Below are 21,781 nucleotides of genomic sequence, written 5' to 3'. Positions count from 1 at the left end.
TGTGTGCCCAAACATTGGAGCTCCCCCACAAGTGACCCCATTTTGGAAACTAGACCCCCCAAGGCACCTTTCTAGATGCATAGTGAGCACTTGGAACCCCCAGGTGCTTCACAAATTGATTCGTAAAAATGAAAAAGTGAAAAAAAAAACACTTTTTCATTTTTACAAATCAATTTGTGAAGCACCTAGGGTTTCCAAGTGCTCACTATGCATCTAGATAGGTGCCTTGGGGGGTCTAGTTTCCAAAATGGGGTCACTTGTGGGGGAGCTCCAATGTTTGGGCACACAGGGACTCTCTAAATGCAACATGGTATCCGCTAACAAATTGAATGGAAAATCGGCTCAAATTGTTAGCGGACACCACATTGCGTTTGGAGAGCCCCTCTGTGCCCAAACTTTGGAGCTCCCCCACAAGTGACCCCATTTTGGAAACTAGACCCCCCAAGGCACCTTTCTAGATGCATAGTGAGCACTTGGAACCCCAGGTGCTTCACAAATTGATTCATAAAAATGAAAAAGTGTTTTTTTTTTCACTTTTTCATTTTTACGAATCAATTTGTGAAGCACCTGGGGGTTCCAAGTGCTTACTATGCATCTAGATAGGTGCCTTGGGGGGTCTAGTTTCCAAAATGGGGTCACTTGTGGGGGAGCTCCAAAGTTTGGGCACACAGGGGCTCTCCAAACGCAACATGGCGTCCGCTAACAATTTGAGCCGATTTTCCATTCAATTTGTTAGCGGACACCATGTCGCGTTTGGAGAGCCCGTGATGTGCCTAAACAGTGGAGCTCCCCCACAAGTATCCCCATTTTGGAAACTATACCCCTCAAGGATTTTATTAAGGTGTATAGTGAACATTTTGAACCCAGAGGTACGGCACAGAATTTGTTTACATTAGGTCATCATATTGAATAAGTTGTCATTATTCTTGAGCGCAAGTGCTCGCTACTTGAGTTTGCATCGGGTACTCAGGTATGCACCATGTACAGCGTGTGCTTGAGTGACATGCTCGAGTCCCTGCTCCGCATGTTTCACGGTTATTAGACACCCAAAAAAATACATGCGGGGATCGCTCGTGCATGGCAGGCAATCCCCGTAAAGTTTTTTGGCCGCGAAGCATATGGGGCAGAGACTCGAGCATGTCACTCAAATACCCACGATACTCAATGCATACCAGAGCACCCGATGCAAACTCAAGTAGTGAGCACTTGCTCTCAACACTAGTCGCCATATCGTCATCTTTTTTTCTTACTTTTGAAAAAAATCCCAACCCCAGCCCCAGCACAACCCTAGCCCCAGCCCCAGCACAACCCTAGCCCCAGCCCCAGCACAACCCTAGCCCCAGCCCCAGCACAACCCTAGCCCCAGCCCCAGCACAACCCTAGCCCCAGCACAACCCTAGCCCCAGCCCCAGCACAACCCTAGCCCCAGCCCCAGCACAACCCTAGCCCCAGCCCCAGCACAACCCTAGCCCCAGCCCCAGCACAACCCTAGCCCCAGCCCCAGCCCAACCCTAGCCCCAGCCCCAGCCCAACCCTAGCCCCAGCCCCAGCACAACCCTAGCCCCAGCCCCAGCACAACCCTAGCCCCAGCCCCAGCCCTAACCCAAGAGTTTATTTTTGACGCCGTTCCTTGTGCGGTATAAGTGATTAGACGACTTTATTCTTCGGGTCGGTGTGATTACAGCAATGCCAGAATCATATGGGGTTTTTATGACTGACAGCTGTCACACACTAAAAAACGCATTTTTTGTAAAATCTAGTTTTTGCATCGCCATATTTTCAGAGCTATAATTTTTCCAGATTTTGGCAGACAGTCATGTGACGGCTCGTTTTTTGCGGGATGATTTGACGTTGTTATTGGTGCCATTTTCAGGCACGTGACATTTTTTGATCGCTTTCTATTCCGATTTTTGGGAGGCAGAATAAACAAAAACCAACAATTCAGGATTTTTTTTTTTTTTTATTCTGTTCCGCGTGTGGTAAAATTGATGAGGTAGCTTTATTCTTCGGGTCAGTACGTTTACAGCGGTACCACATTTGTATCATTTTTCTATGTTTTGGCGCTTATACACAATAAAAGCTATTTTATAGAAAAAAATATTTTTTAGCATCGCTTTATTCTGAGAGCTATAACTTTTTTATTTTTCGGCTGATGGAGCTGTATGGCGGCTTGTTTTTTGCGGGACGAGATGACGTTTTCAGCAGTATCATTTTTATTTATATGCGTCTTTTTGATCGCGTGTTATTCCACTTTTTGTTTGGCGGTATGGTGATAAAGCATTGTTTTTTGCTTCGTTTTTTTTTTTTTTACCGTGTTCACTGAAGGGGTTAACTAGTGGGACAGTTTTATAGGTCAGGTTGTTCCGGACGCGGCGATACCAAATGTGTACTTTTATTGTTTTTTTTTATAATAATATTTATTGATGGGTACATTATATTTTTATTTTTGGTGTATTATTTTTTTTATAATATTTTTGCACATTTTTTTTTTTTTTTTTTTTTTTTTTCCACTTTCACACAGTTTATACACTTTATTACTTCGTCCCACTCTGGGACTTTCACTTTTTTTTTTCTGATCGCCTGCATGGCACAGGAATGAAGCACCATCCCTATGCCATGAAGGCTGTCAGAAGTGCACAGTGTGAAGATTGCTTGGAGATGCACTGCGCATGCCCAAGCAATCTTCCTGCTCTCTGGTGACCCGGATGTTGTCATGACGACATCGGGTCGTCATGGCAACACCCAGGAAGCCTTTGCAGACTGCGCTGGAAGCCGGAAGAGGAGGTGAGTATCGCCGATCACCTCCCCTTGCCCCCGCAATGCCGCGATAGACTTCGATCGCAGCATCGCGGGGGTTAATGTGCTGGGAGCGGTGCAGGACCGCTCCCTGCACATTGTCACAGCTGACACCTGGTACTATCAGCTGACACCCGGCGGCGATCGCGCCCGCACAGCCTGTGTGCGCGCGCGATCGCCATGACGTACTAATACGGGTCTGGCTCTTAAGTCCCAGGGCACAGACGCGTATTAGTACGTCAGATGTTATTAAGGGGTTAAAGGGCAATTGTTTAAAGGGCAATTGTACCATGGCAGGAGACAGGTAAGGTGCATAAGATATTCATGCTGCATTATGCATTAGTCTTATTAATCTGCTTTTTATTTGTTTTCACTTCTGCTTTCTCTCATCTCGCCCGCCCTTTAACACATTCTGTGCACTCTCTCTATATCAGCCCCTCCCTTCTTCCCTCTCCCATGTATAACTCTGAGGCTCTACTGACATTCCTCACCCACTACAAACCATCCACTACCTCCATACAGCACTCAAAACGTTCATACAAATCATTAGACCACATGCTCTTCCTCTTCTTTCTCATTTTACTAGTCGCAGGCGACATCTCTCCCAATCCTGGGCCCCCCTCTACTAGCATACATTACTCTCCCCCAGCTGCATATAGAAACCCTGCTAATCTTATTAACGTTCAGTGCATGCCCTCTCCTATCGATTTCCATTGTGCTCTCTGGAACGCACGGTCTGTGTGTAACAAACTAACTTACATCCATGATTTTTTCCTCTCTAATTCCCTTAACCTTCTGGCCATGACAGAAACCTGGATTCAGCAGCCAGACACCACTGCTGCTGCTGCTCTCTTGTTTGGTGGGCTGAAATTTACACATACCGCCAGACTTGGCAACAGACAGGGTGGAGGTGTTGGTCTGCTCCTTTCCTCACAATGTGCTTTCCAGGTCATCCCCCTGGTTCCCTCACTTATGTTTCCTTCCTTTGAAGTGCACACTATAAGACTCTTTAAACCATTCTCCCTGCGAGTGGCAGTTGTGTATCGCCCTCCAGGCTCCTCCCACCAGTTCATGGATCACTTTGCCACCTGGCTTCCTCACTTTCTATCCTCTGACATCCCCACCCTCATCATGGGCGACTTTAACATCCCCATCGATGATCCCCTCTCCCAACCTGCCTCTCGGCTACTTTCTCTAACCTCTTCATTCCGTCTCTCACAGCATACTAATTCTCCTACCCATGAAGACGGGAATACGCTGGACCTGGTTTTTTCCAGTCTCTGCTTGCTGGATGAATTTACCAACGCCCCTCTCCCACTCTCGGACCACAACCTTCTTTCCTTCTCTGTTAAGAATTGTCTCCTCACCCAGGACACCCCCACTTACCACACTTATAGGAATACACATACCATTAATACCCAGCAGCTTATGGACAATCTCCACACATCTTTAGCCCCCATCTCCTCCTTCTCCTGTCCAGACCTAGCATTGTCACACTACAATAATACACTGAAGAGCGCCCTAGATGAAGCAGCTCCTTCTACTCGCAGAAAGACCCGACACAGACAACGGCAGCCCTGGCACACGATGCAAACACGTTTTCTTCAGCGTTGCTCAAGGTGTGCTGAGCGTGAGTGGAGAAAATCTCTTTTAGCAGAGGATTTCATCCACTATAAATTCATGCTCAAAACCTATAACTCTGCCCTTCATCTGGCCAAACAATCCTACTTCACCACCCTCATCACTTCAATGTCCAACAATCCAAAACGACTTTTCGAAACCTTAAACTCCCTCCTGAGACCTAAAGCACAAGCCCCCACCACCAACCTCAGCGGTGAGGATCTGGCCACTTATTTCCTAGAAAAAAATCAACCACATCCATCAGGACATCTCAGCCCAATCTCCTCAGTGCCTGGATCCCCTTCCCTGCCGCACTTCAAGCTCACTAGCCATCTTTGAGCCTGTTACAGAAGAAGAAGTTACCCAGCTCCTCGCCTCTTCTCGGCCTACAACCTGCAACAGTGACCCCATTCCTTCACATCTCCTGCAGTCCCTCTCACCGGTGGTCACCACTCACCTGACTAAAATATTTAACCTCTCTCTTTCTTCAGGTATCTTTCCCTCCTCATTTAAACATGCCATCATAACCCCTTTACTTAAGAAGCCATCCATGGACCAGAACTGCACTGCTAACTACAGACCCATCTCTAACCTACCTTTCATCTCTAAACTCCTGGAACGCTTGGTCCACTCCCGTCTAATCCGCTATCTCTCGGATAACTCTCTCCTCGACCCTCTACAATCTGGTTTCCGCTCCTTACACTCCACTGAAACTGCCCTCACCAAAGTCTCTAATGATCTACTAACAGCCAAATCCAAAGGTCACTACTCCTTGCTGATTCTCCTGGATCTCTCTGCAGCATTTGACACTGTGGATCACCAGCTCCTCCTCACTATGCTCCGCTCTATAGGCCTCAAGGACACTGTTCTCTCCTGGTTCTCCTCCTACCTCTCTGACCGCTCTTTCACTGTATCTTTTGCTGGCTCCCCTTCCTCTCCTCGTCCCCTTTCTATCGGGGTTCCGCAGGGCTCAGTCCTAGGCCCCCTCCTCTTCTCTCTATACACTACCCCTATTGGACAAACAATCAGCAGATTTGGGTTCCAGCATTATCTCTATGATGACGACACCTAATAATACACTTCTTCCTCTGACATCACCCCTACTATAATACAAAATACCAAGGATTGTTTGTCTGCTGTGTCCAGCATCATGTCCTCCCTCTATCTTAAACTGAACCTCTCCAAAACGGAACTTCTTGTGTTTCCCCCCCCTCTACTAACCTAACTCTACCTAACATCAAAATTACCTTGGAGGGTTCAACCATAACTCCCAAGCAGCACGCCCGCTGCCTTGGGGTCATATTCGACACCAACCTTTCCTTTACTCCCTATATCCGATCACTCACTCGCTCTTGTCACCTGCATCTTAAAAACATCTCCAGAATCCGATCTTTTCTCACTTTTGAAACTGCTAAAACTCTTACTGTTGCTCTTATTCACTCTCGCCTGGACTACTGCAACTCTCTCCTGATCGGTCTCCCTCTTACCAAAATTTCCCCTCTCCAATCTGTCCTGAATGCGGCAGCCAGGGTTGTATTTCTGTCCAGCCTTTTCATCGATGCCTCCACCTTGTGCCAGTCATTACACTGGTTACCCATTCGCTACAGGGTCCAATATAAACTCATTGCTCTCACCCACAAAGCTCTCCACAGTTCTGCACCACCTTATATCTCCTCTCTCATCTCAGTCTATCATCCTACCCGTGCCCTCCGTTCCACAAATGACCCAAGACTAACATCCCCCATAATCCGAACCTCGCACCTCCGTCTCCAAGACTTCTCTCGTGCTGCGCCAGTTCTCTGGAATGCTCTACCCCAGACTATCCGATTGATGCCTAGCCCTGATGTCTTCAAGCGCGCTTTAAAAACCCATCTCTTTATACAAGCCTACCACCTCAAATACCCAGTAAACTAACTTTCCCCTGTTCCCTCCTAAATACTATTCAGAATCCGCCCCCCACTGTTCATCCTTCTCTATACACTCCATGCACATAACTGCACCCGGTAATTGAGTACTGCACTTAAACATACAGGCTGATGACCAGATCATACAGCTTTATATGACAATCCCGACTTATTATAATTGCCTGACCTGATATAACAAGCACTTTCCACCTATTGTGTCCCCCCATTTCCTTGTAGAATGTAAGCTTGCGAGCAGGGACCTCACTCCTGATGTTACTGTTAAAGTGTCTCACCTGTATTGAATTTATTGTTTGTACATGTCCCCGCTTAATTGTAAAGTGCTGCGGAATATGTTGGCGCTATATAAATAAAAAATTATTATTATTAAAATTATCCTTCTTTTCAGAGGTGCACAAAACTGTGGCTGACCGCGTTTTTATTTACGCCTAAAAAGATGGACACCGCCGGATCATAGGTCAGACGCCGTCCACAGTGCCTTCATCTGCCTCATTACAGGGAATCTTCCGTCAGGGCTTTCTGTCTGTATCAGGTATTTCAGAGATTTACACGGAAACCCCGGTGTAAGCACTCAGCGCAGGATACATGTGCGCGGAGCCTTACTGCGATCTTTGGGAGGCAGAATGAACAAAAATCAACAATTTAGGATTTTTTTTGTTGTTACGTGTGGTAAAATTGATAAGGCAGCTTTATTCTTTGGGTCAGTACGTTTACAGCGGTACCACATTTATGTAATTTTTTAATGTTTTTGCACTTACATAATAAAACTTACAGAAAAAATAATTATCTTTGAATCGCTTTATTCTGAGAGATGTAACTTTTTAATTTCTCGGTTGATGGAGCTGGATGGCGGCTTGATTTTTGCGGGACAAGATGACATTTTCAGCGCTACCATTTTTATTTCCATCGCGTTTTATTCCACTTTTTTTCCAGCGGTATGATGAAAAGTCATAGTTGTTTTTTTTACGCTGTTCATTGAAAGGGTTAACTAGTGTGACACGTTTATAGATTGGGCTGTTCCGGACGCAGCGATACTAAATGTGTGTACTCTTGTTTATTTTTATTTTACCTATAAATCTGTATTTATTAGTGTAATATTTTTTTTTTTAGATTTTTCAATTTTTTTTTTTATACTTTTTTACTTAGTCCCACTATGGGACTTTCACTTTTTTTCACAGGTATAATGTATTGCAATGCACTAGCATTGCAATACATTATACCTATATTGAAAGCTCCTGAGACTATGCTGTGTGTCCGTAGCTTGGTGACCTGGGGGGGGGGGGGGGGGTTTCGTCATGACGACCCCTGGTCACCATGGCAACGGTCGGGCCCCCACGATGACGTCACGGGGGCTCCGACCTGAAGGCAGAGTGAGCTCCCAGCCCTCTGCCAGTCTCTTGAACGCAGCGATCGCGCTATTCAGAGGGTTAACAGCCAGGGGCGGCGCTGAGCTCCAGCACTGATGGAGCAACAGAGACTGAAATTTCAGCGTCTCCTGCTCCATCATGCTGTGATCGGTCAGTCAGATTGACTGACCGATCGCAGCGATCTGGGTGCAGGGACCGACGCCATGGGTCCCTGCACCCCTTCTCGTGCCGCTCAGCTGTCACAGGCAGCTGTCGGCACTGAACTGGCACAGCGTGTTTACACGCTGTGCCAGTTCAAACATATGACGGACACTGCACGGCAATGAGCATTAACTTACACCCGCTCATGCCGTGAGGTCCGTCATTGAGCGTTATGGGGTTAAAGGGGTTGTCTGGTCAAAAAGTGATAAGTCTGCAGTCACTCTGTTTGACTGCAGACTTATGAATCCCCCCAGCGCAGGCACTGTGCGCTGCGGGGATTCGCCGGTATGAAACCCGGTAATGGAGGGCATGTGTTATACATACCCCGGCCATTCAGGGCGGCCTCGCTCCATACACTAGGCTGACTAAAAATGTCAGTGTGTCAATGGGAAAAATCATCACTCCAGGAAATGCTCCCAGGGTGCAGAAGCTGCTTGAGCATATAGCGCGACTCCATAGATAGATGCAGTATATCGATATGGACAATATAATAAAAGTTTTAATATTGCAATGTTTTCTCCTCATCCCAGAAGTCTGGGAAATGTTAAAAAGTTTTGTGAGAGATGGCATGGCCCCCTGTAATTGCTATCATACCCTATGCTACAGTTGTGGTAAAAAGTTTACATAAACCAGCAAAATTTTTCCTAATGACAACCAAAAACATCCAAATGACCCTGATCAAAAGTTCACATACCCTGGTAATTTTGGCCTGATAACATGCACAGAATTTGACACAAATGGGTTTGAATGGCAACTAAAGGTAACATCCTCACCTGTGACCTCTTTGCTTGTAATCAATGTGTGTGTGTGTGTGTGTGTGTGTGTGTGTGTGTGTGTGTGTGTGTGTGTGTGTGTGTGTGTGTGTGTGTGTGTGTGTGTGTGTGTGTGCATAAAAGCTGAGTGAGTTTCTGGGCTCCAGACAGACTCTTGCATCTTTCATCCAGCCACTGACGTTTCTGGATTGTGAGTCATGGGGAAAGCAAAATAACTGTCAACAGATCTATGGGAAAAGGTAGTTGAACTGTATAACACAGGAAAGGGATACAAAAAAACATCCAAGAAATTGATAATGCCAGTCAGCAGCGTTCAAACTGTGATTAACAAATGGAAAGTCAGGGGCTCTGTAAAAACCAAACCACAGTCAGGTAGGCCAACAAAAATTTTGGTCACAACTGCCAGGAAAATTGTTCGGGATGCAAAGAAAAACCCACAAATAACATCAGCTGAAATTCAGGACTATCTGAAAACTAGCAGTGTGGCTGTTTCAAGATGCACAATAAGGAGGCACTTGAAGAAAAATGGGCTGCATGGTCGAGTCGCCAGAAGAAATCCATTACTGCGCAAATGCCACAAAGTATCTCACCTACAATACACCAAACAGCACAGAGACAAGCCTCAAAACTTCTGAAACAAGGTAATTTGGAGTGATGAGATCAAAATTGAACTTTTTGGCCACAACCATAAACGTTACATTTGGAGAGAGGTCAACAAGGCCTATGATGAAAGGAACACCATTCCTACAGTAAAGCACGGAGGTGGATTGCTGATGTTTTGGGGATGTGTGAGCTACAAAAGCACAGGAAACTTGGTAAAAGTTGAAGGGAAGATGAATGCTGCGCGTTATCAGCAAATACTGGAGGCAAATTTTCACATGGGACGTACTTGGATGTTCAACATTACAACGATCCAAAACAAAAGGCCAAGTCGACTTGCCATTGGCTACAGCAGAACAAAGTTAAGGGTCTGGAGTGGCCATCTCAGTCTACTGACTTCAATATCATTGAGCCACTCAGGGGAGATCTCAAATGTGCAGTTCATGCTAGACAGCCCAGGAATTCACAGGAACTGGAAGCTTTTTGCCAAGAAGAATGGGTAGCTTTACCATCCGAGAAAATAAAGAACCTCATCCACAGCTACCACAAAAGCCTTCAAGCTGTCATTGATGTTCAAGGGGGCAATACACTGTATTAAGAACTGGGGCATGTGAACTTTTGATCAGGGTCATTTGGATGTTTTTGGTTGTCATTAACATTTAAAAAGAGAAAACACAGTAGTTTGACAATAAATGGCTTATCATTCATATTCTCTGAAACAAGGCCAAGAAAGGAAAAATTCTGCCAGGGTGTGTAAAGTTTTGAGCACAACTGTATGTAGGTGCCTTTAGCCTTCTGCAGGTAAAATATGAAACTATATAGGAGGCTTTGTTCTCCTCTTTTCTGGGCTTGGCCCAACTGCTGGGTCACTTGACTTGAATGAATTTGCCTGTGTATGAAACCAGCCCAAGGATTTATTCACACATGCATGTGAATTTTTACATCCATAAAACACTGACCATTTTTCATCTGTATACTATTTATTTTTAAAAAGTGAAGGAGGTGAACTGTGTAAACTCAAAGTTATCCATTGATAGATAAAAATAGGACATGCTCAGAGTCTCATGGACCAGTTTTTAAAATGGTTGTGTATGGATCTCTGAAACTGTGGTTTAGTATACATCTTGGCTAAGTTCACACTTCATTTAAACATCCCTATCCATACACGCAGTTAAAGACCTGTCACTCAAGGGGAGCGGGTGGGGGAAGTTGCCGGGGACCCGCCTGTCTGATTAATCTTCCGTGCTGTTCAATCCCTAGCTTTTAACATACGGTTTCCTCTGATATGCTACAGCGTTTCAAAGTGAAACATATATGGCTGAAATCATACAGCTAGTACCACGGATCATGGACAGAATGTATCAGTTGTCAAGTTCCCTTTATACAACGCAAAAAAATCTTCAAGATTTTTGCTTGCTGGTAGCAAATGGAAATTCCACCCACCCCCCCATCAATAGCACATTTTATAGGTTTATGACATCCAGTCCTTAAGTTAGCGCAATGTATAAATATAGGTGAAGGATATCGCCACAGAGGAGACATGAACACTACTGCCTACAGATTTATCACATAGCGGTAAAATGTGAATGCAGCCATTCCCAGTATTCATTCTCTTTGACTCAAATAAGAGCACTCTATGATATAGGTATTTATGTTGTTTTTTCACTCTCTAATTTATTATTTTGCTAGTTTAGAATACAAGATCTCCAGTGCCAATCAACTCCCATTATCCTAGCTTTTATAACCACCAAGTGCCATATAAAAAAAGAGGAGGAGATACTGGGCTTACCAAATTCACATCTGAATTTTTAGGATAGGAGTGGAATTAGACGTCACCTTTATTGCTGATGAGCCAATCGATTAGAAGGACCCTGGTCCAAAGACCACGTCATTAGTTCCATGGTTGGCAGACAAAAGAACTGCAAGCCTCCTCCAACCAACATTCCCAGCGCTTCTTCTGATTAGTAAGTCTAGCGTGACATCACGTATAGGTTAGGGCCCAACAATGACGTCAAGTCAGGCCTATAAATCAGAAGAGGTGGCAGGAATACTAGGAGGTAGAAGGTTTGCAGGGCTTCCGCCTGGCGGCTGTGGAACTACCAACGAGGTTCGCTAGACCAGGGTCCTGGAGGAAATAAAAAACCCACACGCACTTCACTCAGCTCTACTAGGAATATAAAGGGTGTAGTAAAAGCAGTCCTCCACAGTCACAATAGGAATATAAAGAACCAGCTCAACTAGATATGGGAACATGCTAATCTCTACTATGCTTGAAGAATGAGTGAAATTACCTGCCCATTAAAAAGGAAATACAAATAGCATAGAAATACACAGAAATTACCATCTCTGCTTGCTTGACAGTGCGAGGAAATCCATCGAGTAGGAATCCCTTTTTACAAGGTGGTGTATCAAGATTTTTTTCAATCAGCTCTACGACCATTTCATCACTGACCTAAAAACCGAAGAAAAAAAAACAAACAAAAAAGATAAGATCATTCATATTTCCCCTGCATAGAACAATCACTCCACATGTTACTTGTTTATCCGTATTGTTGATCTCGATAGACCTACCAGTTTCCCAGCATCCATCGTAGCCTTCAGGCGTTTACCCAACTCAGAACCTGAAGCCACCATAGCTCTCAACATATCACCTGTGGCAAGGTGACACACACAGTACTTTTCAGCCAGTTTGGGAGCCTGGGAAAATTAAAACATATTCTCATAGGAAACACATGACTATAAACGAAGATAGAGAGGACCAAGCTACACAACTGCTGCAAGAAGGCACAACAGAAATATGACAAGAATGCAATGAGTGATATCAATTCTTTCTTGGGAAATGCATTAGCGGATTTCACCAAATTTAATGAATAAAATTAAATTCACCGATTTCAATTGATAAAATATACATACATATTTTGCAAACTATTTTCCATGAATTTGCAGAGAAATCAGCTGTGGAATTTGTAGCAGAAATTCGGCCCTATATGCGTATAGACTTGGGGCATGTTCACACAGTTTTCAAAACGGACAAGTCCAATACGGTTTTCAAGAAAAAAACATTTCAGAAATTCATGTTGTTTTTGACAAGGTTTTTAGATCTGACGTGGTTTGAGGAATTTTTCAAATTGCAGCCTTTGACTTGACAGTGTCATGATGTATAATACAAAGTTATATTGTGGTACCGTGTTAGCCAGAAAAATCGATGTACCGTATTTTTCGGACTATAAGACGCACCTAGGTTTTAGAGGAGGAAAATAATAAAAAAAAAAAAATTAGGCCAAAAATGTGTTCATGATGCACTTTTAAGGGGGAGGGGGTCTTCAGCTGACACTGGTATAGGGGTAATGTCCCCCAATTCTGACAATATCCCCCATCCTGGTATAGATGTCCCCTTCCTTTTATATGTGGTCCCCATCCCGGTATGCATGGCACCCCTCATCCCCATCATGCTGCACATAAAAAAAAAAAAAACACTCCTACTCCCCTTTCTTCTCTCCTCCAGCGCTGCATCCTGTCTGCCCGCACTGATCTCTCCATGTGAGCCACGCATGGCGTCACTGCCATGCGCGGCTGACAAGGAGAGATCAGCTGCCGGAAGTCACTGCTCCCCACACCGGGACTGTGTGCGCGGGGAGCAGTGACTTCATGCTCCTTCATAGCCGGCACACAGCGTAGTCGCGCTGCGGCTCCTGCCGGGCTATCACGTGTGCCCGCTTATTAAAGGGCATGAATATTCACCCCCTCTCCACGCCCATGGGCAAAGGAGATTCCAGAAGCAGCCGCGCTGCGGTTACACTGTGTGCCGCTATTGAGGAGCATGAATAATATTATATATATATATATATATATATATATATATATATATATATATATATATATATATATATATATATATATATATATATATATATATATATATATATATATATAAGAACTGACCAGCACATCCTAATGTGAACAGGTGCAAGCTGCAGAAACTGAAAGATATATAAAAAGAAAGCGCAGCAGCACTCTATTATGGCCAAAATACATAAAGACAATAAAAACGTTTGATTTAAACTGTGTTATTACTCAATGAACTTTACTTACAAAAAAAGGAAATATTCCTTCTTCAGGAAATATTACAAATGAATTGATAAGACAACAGGCACAACATTTAAGAAATGTTACAGCAAGACATTTGTTCATGAGGTGTAAGGGGTGTAAGCCTCCTAATGATAAGCCAAAGAACAAATTTAGGGCTTTTAGATGCAAATAGCAAGTCTGTGGGAATGTTTAATCATCTGGAGACCGTCTGGTGGAGGTGTGAATTGAATCAATGTAGTGAGTCTCTCTGTCATCCTTGAAATGACCTTTTAGATCTGTCATACAGTGTCCCGGGCCAGAGAAATGTTTTCCCACAGGTGTATCCAGTTCAGTCTTTATTGTGTGTCTGTGTAAATTCATTCTCGTTTGCAGCCTTTGCATAGTTTCTCCAATATAAACTCCTTCCAGGCACCTTGTACATTGTATCCTGTACACCACATTGGAGGATGTACATGAAAAGACATCCATGATTTTATAGTGCGGATTTGTGTTAGGTATGCAGACTGTATTTGATGTTAATATGTCGGTACAAGTTTTGCATTTTTTGCTTTTACATGGGAATGTGCCCGTCACTGATTATGATGAGAGGACACTTCTGACAAGGAGATTCCTTAAGTTAGGAGGCTGTTTGTAGGAGAGAAGTGGTGGTTCTGGGAATATTCCTTTCAGTCTGTGGTCTCTGTGGAATACGGGTTGGAGATCAGCACCAATTTTCCTTAGGATGTTCATGTGGGGGTTGTATGTAACCACAAGAGGCACCCTGTTGTTGTCCTCCCTCAGTCTGTAACCCAGGAGGCTACTTCTTGGGATCCTTGTAGCTCTGTGGATCTGTTCATCTATTATCAGTGGATGGTATCCTTGTTGTAGGAATGTATTCCTCAGTGATTGCAGCTGCAGTTTTCTGTCCTTAATGTCTGAACAGATTCAAATGTACCTCAGGCTATGTGACCACGTTGCGGAACTGAAGCATATTTTTTACGCTTCTCCCTGGCGGGAAAATCGCATGCGGATTTTACATGCGGTTTTCCCGCCAGGTAGAAGTGTTTGTGAGGCGTCTTTGCAGCGTCTTTGCATGCATTTCCTCATGTGGGTTATCAAGCACTTCTCCAAGTGATTTAAGCATCACTTGGAAAAGTGCTTGACAACTTGTTCACACTATATAAATCCATGCAACCGGCATGGATTTATATAGTGTGACCAAGTAATAGTTAAAAAAAAAAGAATCAGAATGGTAAAAAAAAAATAAATAAAGTTTATACTCACCTACCGATGTATTCTCTGCCCCGTCCGGAGTCTTGAGCGGCTCACGCTGTTGTGTGCAGGACCTGCGGTGTGGTCATTGAGTCATGTGATGGGTCACATGACTCAATGACGTGGCAGGTCCTTCACACAACAGCACGACATCAGAAGATAAGCATAAACTTTATTTTTTCTTTTTTTTTTTACAGGTTCTTTGGTACCCAGGTCTGGATGAGAGTCTCCTCTCATCCAGACTTGGGTACCATCCGCACATTGATTCCGCTGCGCTTCCGCAAAATTAATGAACATGCTGCGGATTTTTGACCGCAGCATATACGCTGCGGAAAAATCCGCAGCATGGGCATTGACATTGCGGAATGCCATTGGGGACCATGGGGTGCGGATATACATGCGTTTTACAAGCGTTTACGCTGCGGAAATTCCGCAGCATATACGCTTGTAATACGCAAAGTGGGCACGCAGCCTCAGAGCTTGACTGTAGATGATAGATTTTTTTGTGTCTTGGATGAAAGCTGCTCCATCTTAAGATCCTGTAGGCTTATAGTAAATTGATGTTTGTATGGCGTTGTCTTTGATGTATATGGTCGTGTCAAGATACCAAGAAGCAGCCTCTTGGATTACAGAGAGGGAGGACAACAACAGTCACATACCTCTTGTATGTGAACTCTTGTGGTCACATACAACCCCCACAAGAACATCCTAAGGAAAACTAGTGCTGATATCCAACCCATATTTCACAGAGACCACAAACTGAAAGGAATATTCCCAGAACTACCACTTCTCTCCTATAAACAGTCCCCTAACTTAAGGAATCTCCTTGTCAGAAGTCTCCTCTCATTACCACTTGACAGTGTCAAATTTCAAAATTAATCTAAAGAAGTCACTTTTTCCTTGCTGAGGTTCTTTAAAGGATAACCCCACAAAACTCACTGTATGAGCAGCAATGTGGATTTCTAATTGAACTCAGGAGTAATATTTAAAGATTTAAACAACCTTTAGGCTGTTTTCACACAGTGGAGTTTCATGTTCTGTACCTGGAGGTGATGCAGACTGGCCGAGGGGCTTCTGACTCAAACTCGACAGCCTCATAGGCATACAGCTCAAGTCAGAAGAGTCGGAGTCGTAGCCCATTTTAGTGGAGTCAGAATAAAGTGGACCAACTCCGACTCCTAAAATACAGGGTGGTCCAAAAGTAGGTGTACAGAAAGTGTAATAAGGTTATGAAGGAGGAGTTTTATCAAACATGGTGTAAAGTGAAACTGGCTCAGTTGCCCTTAGCAACCAATCAGATTCCACTTTCCATTCCTCACAGACTCTTTGGAAAATGAAAGGTGGAATCTGATTGGTTGCTAAGGGCAACTGAGCCAGTTTCACAGATCTAGTTTTCACAGATAGATCTCCCCCAAATCTGTTTTCTTTACAGATAATTCAGATAACACATAATGGCAAATAATTTAAATACAGATCAAAGAAAATGGATTTTAACAGAGTATTGGAAATCTCAAAATACTGAAACCGTTAGAGCAAATTGGGTTGAAACATTTGGTACTCAAGCCCCAAAGAGAGAAACCATTTACCGCATTCGTGACAAATTCAATGCCACTGGCTCAATCCTTAATGCTCCAAAAACTGGTCGACCCAAAACAGTCTGTACAGAAGATAATAAACAACTTGTTGCCGAAACATTTGTTCAGAGTCCAAAAAAGTGCACCAGAAGAGCCTCTTTGGAATTGGGAATTTCACGAGCTTCTATCATGCGAATCCAGTGTCGAGGAGCAGTGAATATTCATTTTCTTTAGCAGCGGGGACACTGTAGGATGCAGCAGCTGGCTCCTGCCTCCTGTGCCCCGTGCTGCTCCCCCCACAACTCACAGGGTGTGAGTGAGAGAGATATAGAGATATATTCAGACTATAAGACTTTCCTCCACAATTTTGGAGGAAAAAGGTGCGTCTTATAGTCCGAAAAATACTAAATTAAAATACAAATTTAAAAATAAAAAAAAATAGATGGGAATGCTTCTTTAAAGGGACTGTCAGCACAGGATGACTGTTCAAACCAAGTACAGGCGCTCGGTGCTTCATGGCAGGTCAATCATTTATATACACCTTCCCATCTGCTTGTTTTCCCCTTTATCTCCACCCCACTCTTCTTTGACTGGTTTTATAGAGCAAGAGAAGGGAGGAGATAGATGGAAAAGAAGCAGACGGGAAGGTGTAAATAAATGATTGGTCCCACCATGATGCACCGAGCGCCTGTACTTGGTTTGAACAGTCATCCTGTGATGACAGTCCTTTTAATTGAGCAACTACATTCACCTGCCATTCATATCCACGGGTAGTTGTTACTCATCATACAAACAGATATTATTGATGTTCATAGCATATGGGTATGTTCCCAGCATCTAGTTAGAAGTACATTACCCTTGTTATACATTGTTTAAGCATAAGTGCCTATGGGCAGTGCACGCCACTGTATGCCTGTGCAGGAAACTTCATGATGTGTACCACCGACACTACAGGCAAAAATGTAGCCACCCTAAATGCATACAGGGCATCACTTCTAAATGAGTTGTTTGTAATCCAATTACAGATTTAGAAAAACAACATTTGGCATGCACAGCATGTTCTTGAAGAAAGTGTTGTACAAGGGGTGACTTACAGCAGATGTTGTGTTACTGAAGTAAGATTATTGCACGTGCCGCCATCCTGAGGACTGTCATTCATATTGAAAGCACCCAAAAATGTCTGCATTGCCTTCTAGAAATGTCTCTAGCATTAATGATAAAGTATACTGCGCACAATAGCATGATCAGCAGTATGTGCATTAACCCGAGAAGGCGAATGACGGTTCAGATTTAATGTCATGTCCTCTAAAAGGTCAAACATTTGACTAGAGACCATACGCAGGCACGGCTTACTTGTATCTTTGCCCTGACAAACTTTACACATCACATCTCAAGAGTCAGAAGCTAAGTAGTCCAAAGGTAAAGAGGGAAGGTGACGATAGCGGCCAAGCAGATGGCAGCTCTCATACTCTGAGGCACGCTGGAAAATGAAAGGTGTAAACTGATTGGCCAACCCTTTGCTCTACTTTTCATAAGTCTCCTGACATGTCCTATCTTCTAATACTCTCTGGTAGGCACCTTTCACTTACTACACTGGTGGACATTTGTAATACAGACCCCATTTATGATTATTCTCAATTCGGCCAAATCAATCTGAAATCCAGGAAAGCTGCACTGCCTTCTGGTTGTCAAACAGGCAATCCCTGCATGTGTCACTAACATAAATGCCAAGCACCCGAGCGTGCTTGCCGAAAGGGTTGGCAATACACGCTCGCTCATCACTAGTGCCGAGCTGACGTTTTCATTGATACTATTTTGGGGTAGATACGATGTTTTGATCGCCAGTTATTGCAATGCCGCGGCGACCAAAAAACACTAATTCTGGGGTTTTGATTTTTTTTTTCGTTACGCAGTTTACCAATCTGATTAATTTACTTATCATTTTGATAGATCAGACATTTCTGAACGCAGCGATACCAAACGTGTATTTTTTATTATTATTGTTTTATTTTGAGTGGGGGGGGGGCCACGGGCCAGCGTTTATAGGAGATCTTCAATGACCAGCACTGGGGTCTTCTGCACACCCCCGACTATCATGCCAACCCATCACGCCCTGCGATCACGTGACAGGGCCGCCGGCTGGCAGGTCTTATTACGCGCTGCCGATGCGCTCAAGTTAAATACCGCTGTTAGTGATTGACAGCGGCATTTAACAAGTTAACAGGCGTGGGTGGATCGCGATTTCGCCTGTGACTGTTAGATCAAATCAGCTGTGATGTGCAAGGCAAAATGCGAGCTCAATGTCAAAGGGCATGAAGAAGTTAAAGGGAATCTGTCAACCTTTCTTGGGTTTTTAAGTAAATAATATGGGCATACAGGTTGTATACAGGTGAAATTAGTCATACTTGTATGCCTCCTAGATGTGGCCTTGTTAAGTAAAAATCATCTTTTATAGCTTCGATCTTCCAGGCTATGGGGCGTAGGCTGCCCGGAAGACAAGACTGCTGCCGTTCTTCATTATACAGGTTTTCTCCAACTCTTCTCTTCAGACGTCCCTTTCATGTCATGTGCCTGCGCATTCTGCCTGCCGTCTCTCCTCTGCTCTGTTCCACCCTCCTGTGGGCACTGTCTTTAATTTTGATGTGTGCAGGCGCCGGAGAGTCAGTGTAACTTCTGGTCCCAGTGATCTCTGGCACACAGTAAATGTGAATTCACCACAGTGCAGAGGAGCGACGGCACACAGAAAGGGACGCAGAAATCTTGTATTATGAAGACGGGAGGCACTCTTATCTTCCGGGCAACGTACGCCCCATAGTCAGGAAGATGGAGCCTATAAAAGATGATTTTTACTAAACAAGTCATCATCCAGGAGGCATAGAGGTATGACTAATTTCATCTGTATACAACCTGTGCTCCCATATTAGCTTGAAGAGCTCAAAAGGGTGACAGAGGGAATCTATCAGTAGTTTCAAAACTCCTAAGCCGTTAAATAAAATGATAAAGATATTGGATTACAGATATGAAAGTTTCAGAGAAATCCACATTTTTCTTACATGTAAATGGGCTATTAAGACTGGACACAGAACTGAATGAGAATCTGGTTCCTAATTTAAAATAAATTAAATTTTCATTTAATTTTACTCACTTATATAGCGCCATTAATTCCACAGCACCAGTGGGACTCACAATCTAGAATCCCTATCAGTATGTCTTTGGAGTGTCAGAGGAAACCCACGCAAACACGGGAAGAACATGCAAACTCCTTGCAGATGATGTCCTTGGTGGGATTTGAACCCAGGACCCCAGTGCTGCAAGGCTGCAGCACTAACCACTGAGCCACCGTACTGCACACCACTGAGCCACTGTAGTATGTAATGACTGACACTTAGCTCTGATCTCACTGCAGAGCTGTGTGTGATTGAGAGCAAACAGTACAGCAGGAATGAAATTTGTCTCCTTACAAAAACCATTTGCATCTGCAGTCATCTCAGTGCTTCAGCTTCCATATCATAGGCAGCCAGTGTGTGTGTGTGTGTGTGTGTGTGTGTGTGTGTGTGTGTGTGTGTGTGTGTGTGTGTGTGTGTGTGTGTGTGTGTGTGTGTGTGTGTGTGTGTGTGTGTGTGTGTCAGCTCCGTGAGAAGACAACTGCAAACATCCTTGCTGTGTTTGTAATGAGACGAGGTTCAACTCTGCTGTACTGTGTGGGTTATAATCAGGGACAGCTCTGCTGACAGCACTATCAGAGGACAAGTGTTGCTGTAAATGTGAACTTTGTCACATTACAAACTTCTGCTGTCCTGTGTAAGTTCTGATCTCACTTCAGAGCAGAGTGTGATTATGAGAGCAGCCATTACATATCACACTGGTAAGCTCTGGAGGCAGATTTTCAGGGCGATCTATGTCAAGCCAATAGTCCTGAACAGCTTATTTACATATAAGGAAAACATGGATTTCTCTGAAATAAGACATTGGCAGCATTCTCATAGAGCGCTCTCCTGAGAATGGAAGTGTCAGCTGAGATGGCTGTCAGCCGAAGCATCATTTGACCCACAGCAATCTAGTGTGTATTGCCAGCTTAAAGGGAACCTGTCATGTGAAAAAAAAAACCAGGGCTGTGGAGTCAGTAAGCCAAACCTCCGACTCCCTCATACATGGCTCATGTTTAAGTGATAAATTTACTGTAGCACAGATTCATCTCAGCTAAAAGTCTACACCCTTAGATCAGGAATAGGACAGACATTTATAGGACATTTCATAACTTTCCCAAATTCTTGTGAAAAAATTATTATCCACAAACTGCATTGAACTACTGTACCCAATTTTAGGAGTTGGTCCATTTTATACCGACTCCACAGCCCTGGAAAAAACTATTAACGTGCAGATATAGGGTTAATCTGCAGGTTAATAGCGTTCTGAACCTTAGCCCCCCACTGCCGGGAGGAAACTTTATTCCCCCCGATATTGTTCCAGTTTCAGTCACAGCTCTGTGTATATAGAGTGGAGGCTGTAACTGCACTGACTGACAGCAGCTCAGCATTAGGGCCGGCTGTCAGTCAGTGCCAGGGGTGCGGTTACAGATGCCGCTCTCTATACACTGAGCGGTGCCCGCCCCCAGAACACTGCCAGAGAGAATAAAGATCATTTCCCCCTGGCAGCGGGGGTCTAAATGCCAACACTATTAACCCCATATCTGCAGGTTAATAGTGATTTTTCACGTGGCAGGTTGCCTTTAACGCTTTACCCCTAGTGGAGCGGTTGGTTTTTACATTACAGAAGGCTGCACTGACACACAGCATACTGCACAGAAGTGGCCAATAACCCAGAGCTGCAGGGTCACTGTCTGACAAGCAGCAGTCCACTCACAGGCAGTGACACAATGGCCCCCAGCTACAGAGGACACATCCGCCAGATAGGACAGTGTCTCTGGATTGTGGAATGGTTACTTGGGCAGTTCCCTCTCCGTATGGGCTCACATGGGTAGCACGCTGCTGCCGCCACCTCCTCCAGGGCGAGGATAAGGCTAGAAAACTCCTAATTACCGGGGAGACACCGACTATCAGATACTAGACAGCCACCGCAGGGGGGCGCTCTCCCATAGGCAACGCTTCATTGACCACACGAGTGACACACGTAACTTCCTGCCATCCAATCACAAGTGCACACGTCACAACACGCAGGCTCTGGTGTCTAGCAGACTAATGTGAGGTAAAGGACAGGACGTGCACGGGAAGGTGTGCACGGGAAGGTGTGCACGGGAAGGTGTGCACGGGAAGGTGTGCACGGGAAGGTGTGCACGGGAAGGTGTGCACGGGAAGGTGTGCACGGGAAGGCGTGCACGGGAAGGCGTGCACGGTACGTGGCTCCTTACCTGCGTGCCCTTACCCGCTCCCGGCGGCCCCAGTAGGATGGCTCTGATCCCATCCATTACAGAGCTCCGGTCTGTGCCTTCCCTGGGAGCCATGTTTCATGCAACAGAGCCGACAATCCTCTAGCTTACAACTGACACTAAAGTGCAGCACACCCACTCACACCTGATTGGCTGCGCTGTGTGGGCGTTTCCCGTAGTGACGTGTCTATAGGCTAATATA

The 21,781-nt window shown here is 44.5% G+C and overlaps 1 protein-coding gene across 2 annotated transcripts in view; it reads right to left on the bottom strand.

Annotated features, from left to right (window-relative positions):
- The window catches only part of AK2 (adenylate kinase 2), a 40,124-nt gene extending 18,383 nt beyond the window's left edge, over positions 1-21,741 (bottom strand). Inside the window, exons 1-3 of one of the 2 annotated variants that reach the window (XM_073665649.1) lie at positions 21,562-21,741; positions 11,851-11,976; positions 11,621-11,731 (exon numbers count right to left, since the gene is read on the bottom strand). In XM_073665649.1, the coding sequence (XP_073521750.1) occupies positions 11,621-11,731; positions 11,851-11,976; positions 21,562-21,654 (330 nt within the window). In that variant the 5' untranslated portion in view covers positions 21,655-21,741. The remainder of the gene's footprint in view (positions 1-11,620; positions 11,732-11,850; positions 11,977-21,561) is intronic. The other variant, XM_073665650.1, reaches the window with a different exon arrangement.
- Positions 21,742-21,781: the final 40 nt, after the last annotated feature.

This window comes from Phyllobates terribilis, unplaced genomic scaffold (genome assembly GCF_046119375.1).
Source record: "Phyllobates terribilis strain yellow unplaced genomic scaffold, ASM4611937v1 Scaffold_2__4_contigs__length_985480577, whole genome shotgun sequence".
Taxonomy (NCBI): Eukaryota; Metazoa; Chordata; class Amphibia; order Anura; family Dendrobatidae; genus Phyllobates; species Phyllobates terribilis.
The sequence above is the reverse complement of the archived record's forward strand: the minus strand, read 5'-3'. Positions and strand labels throughout refer to the sequence as shown.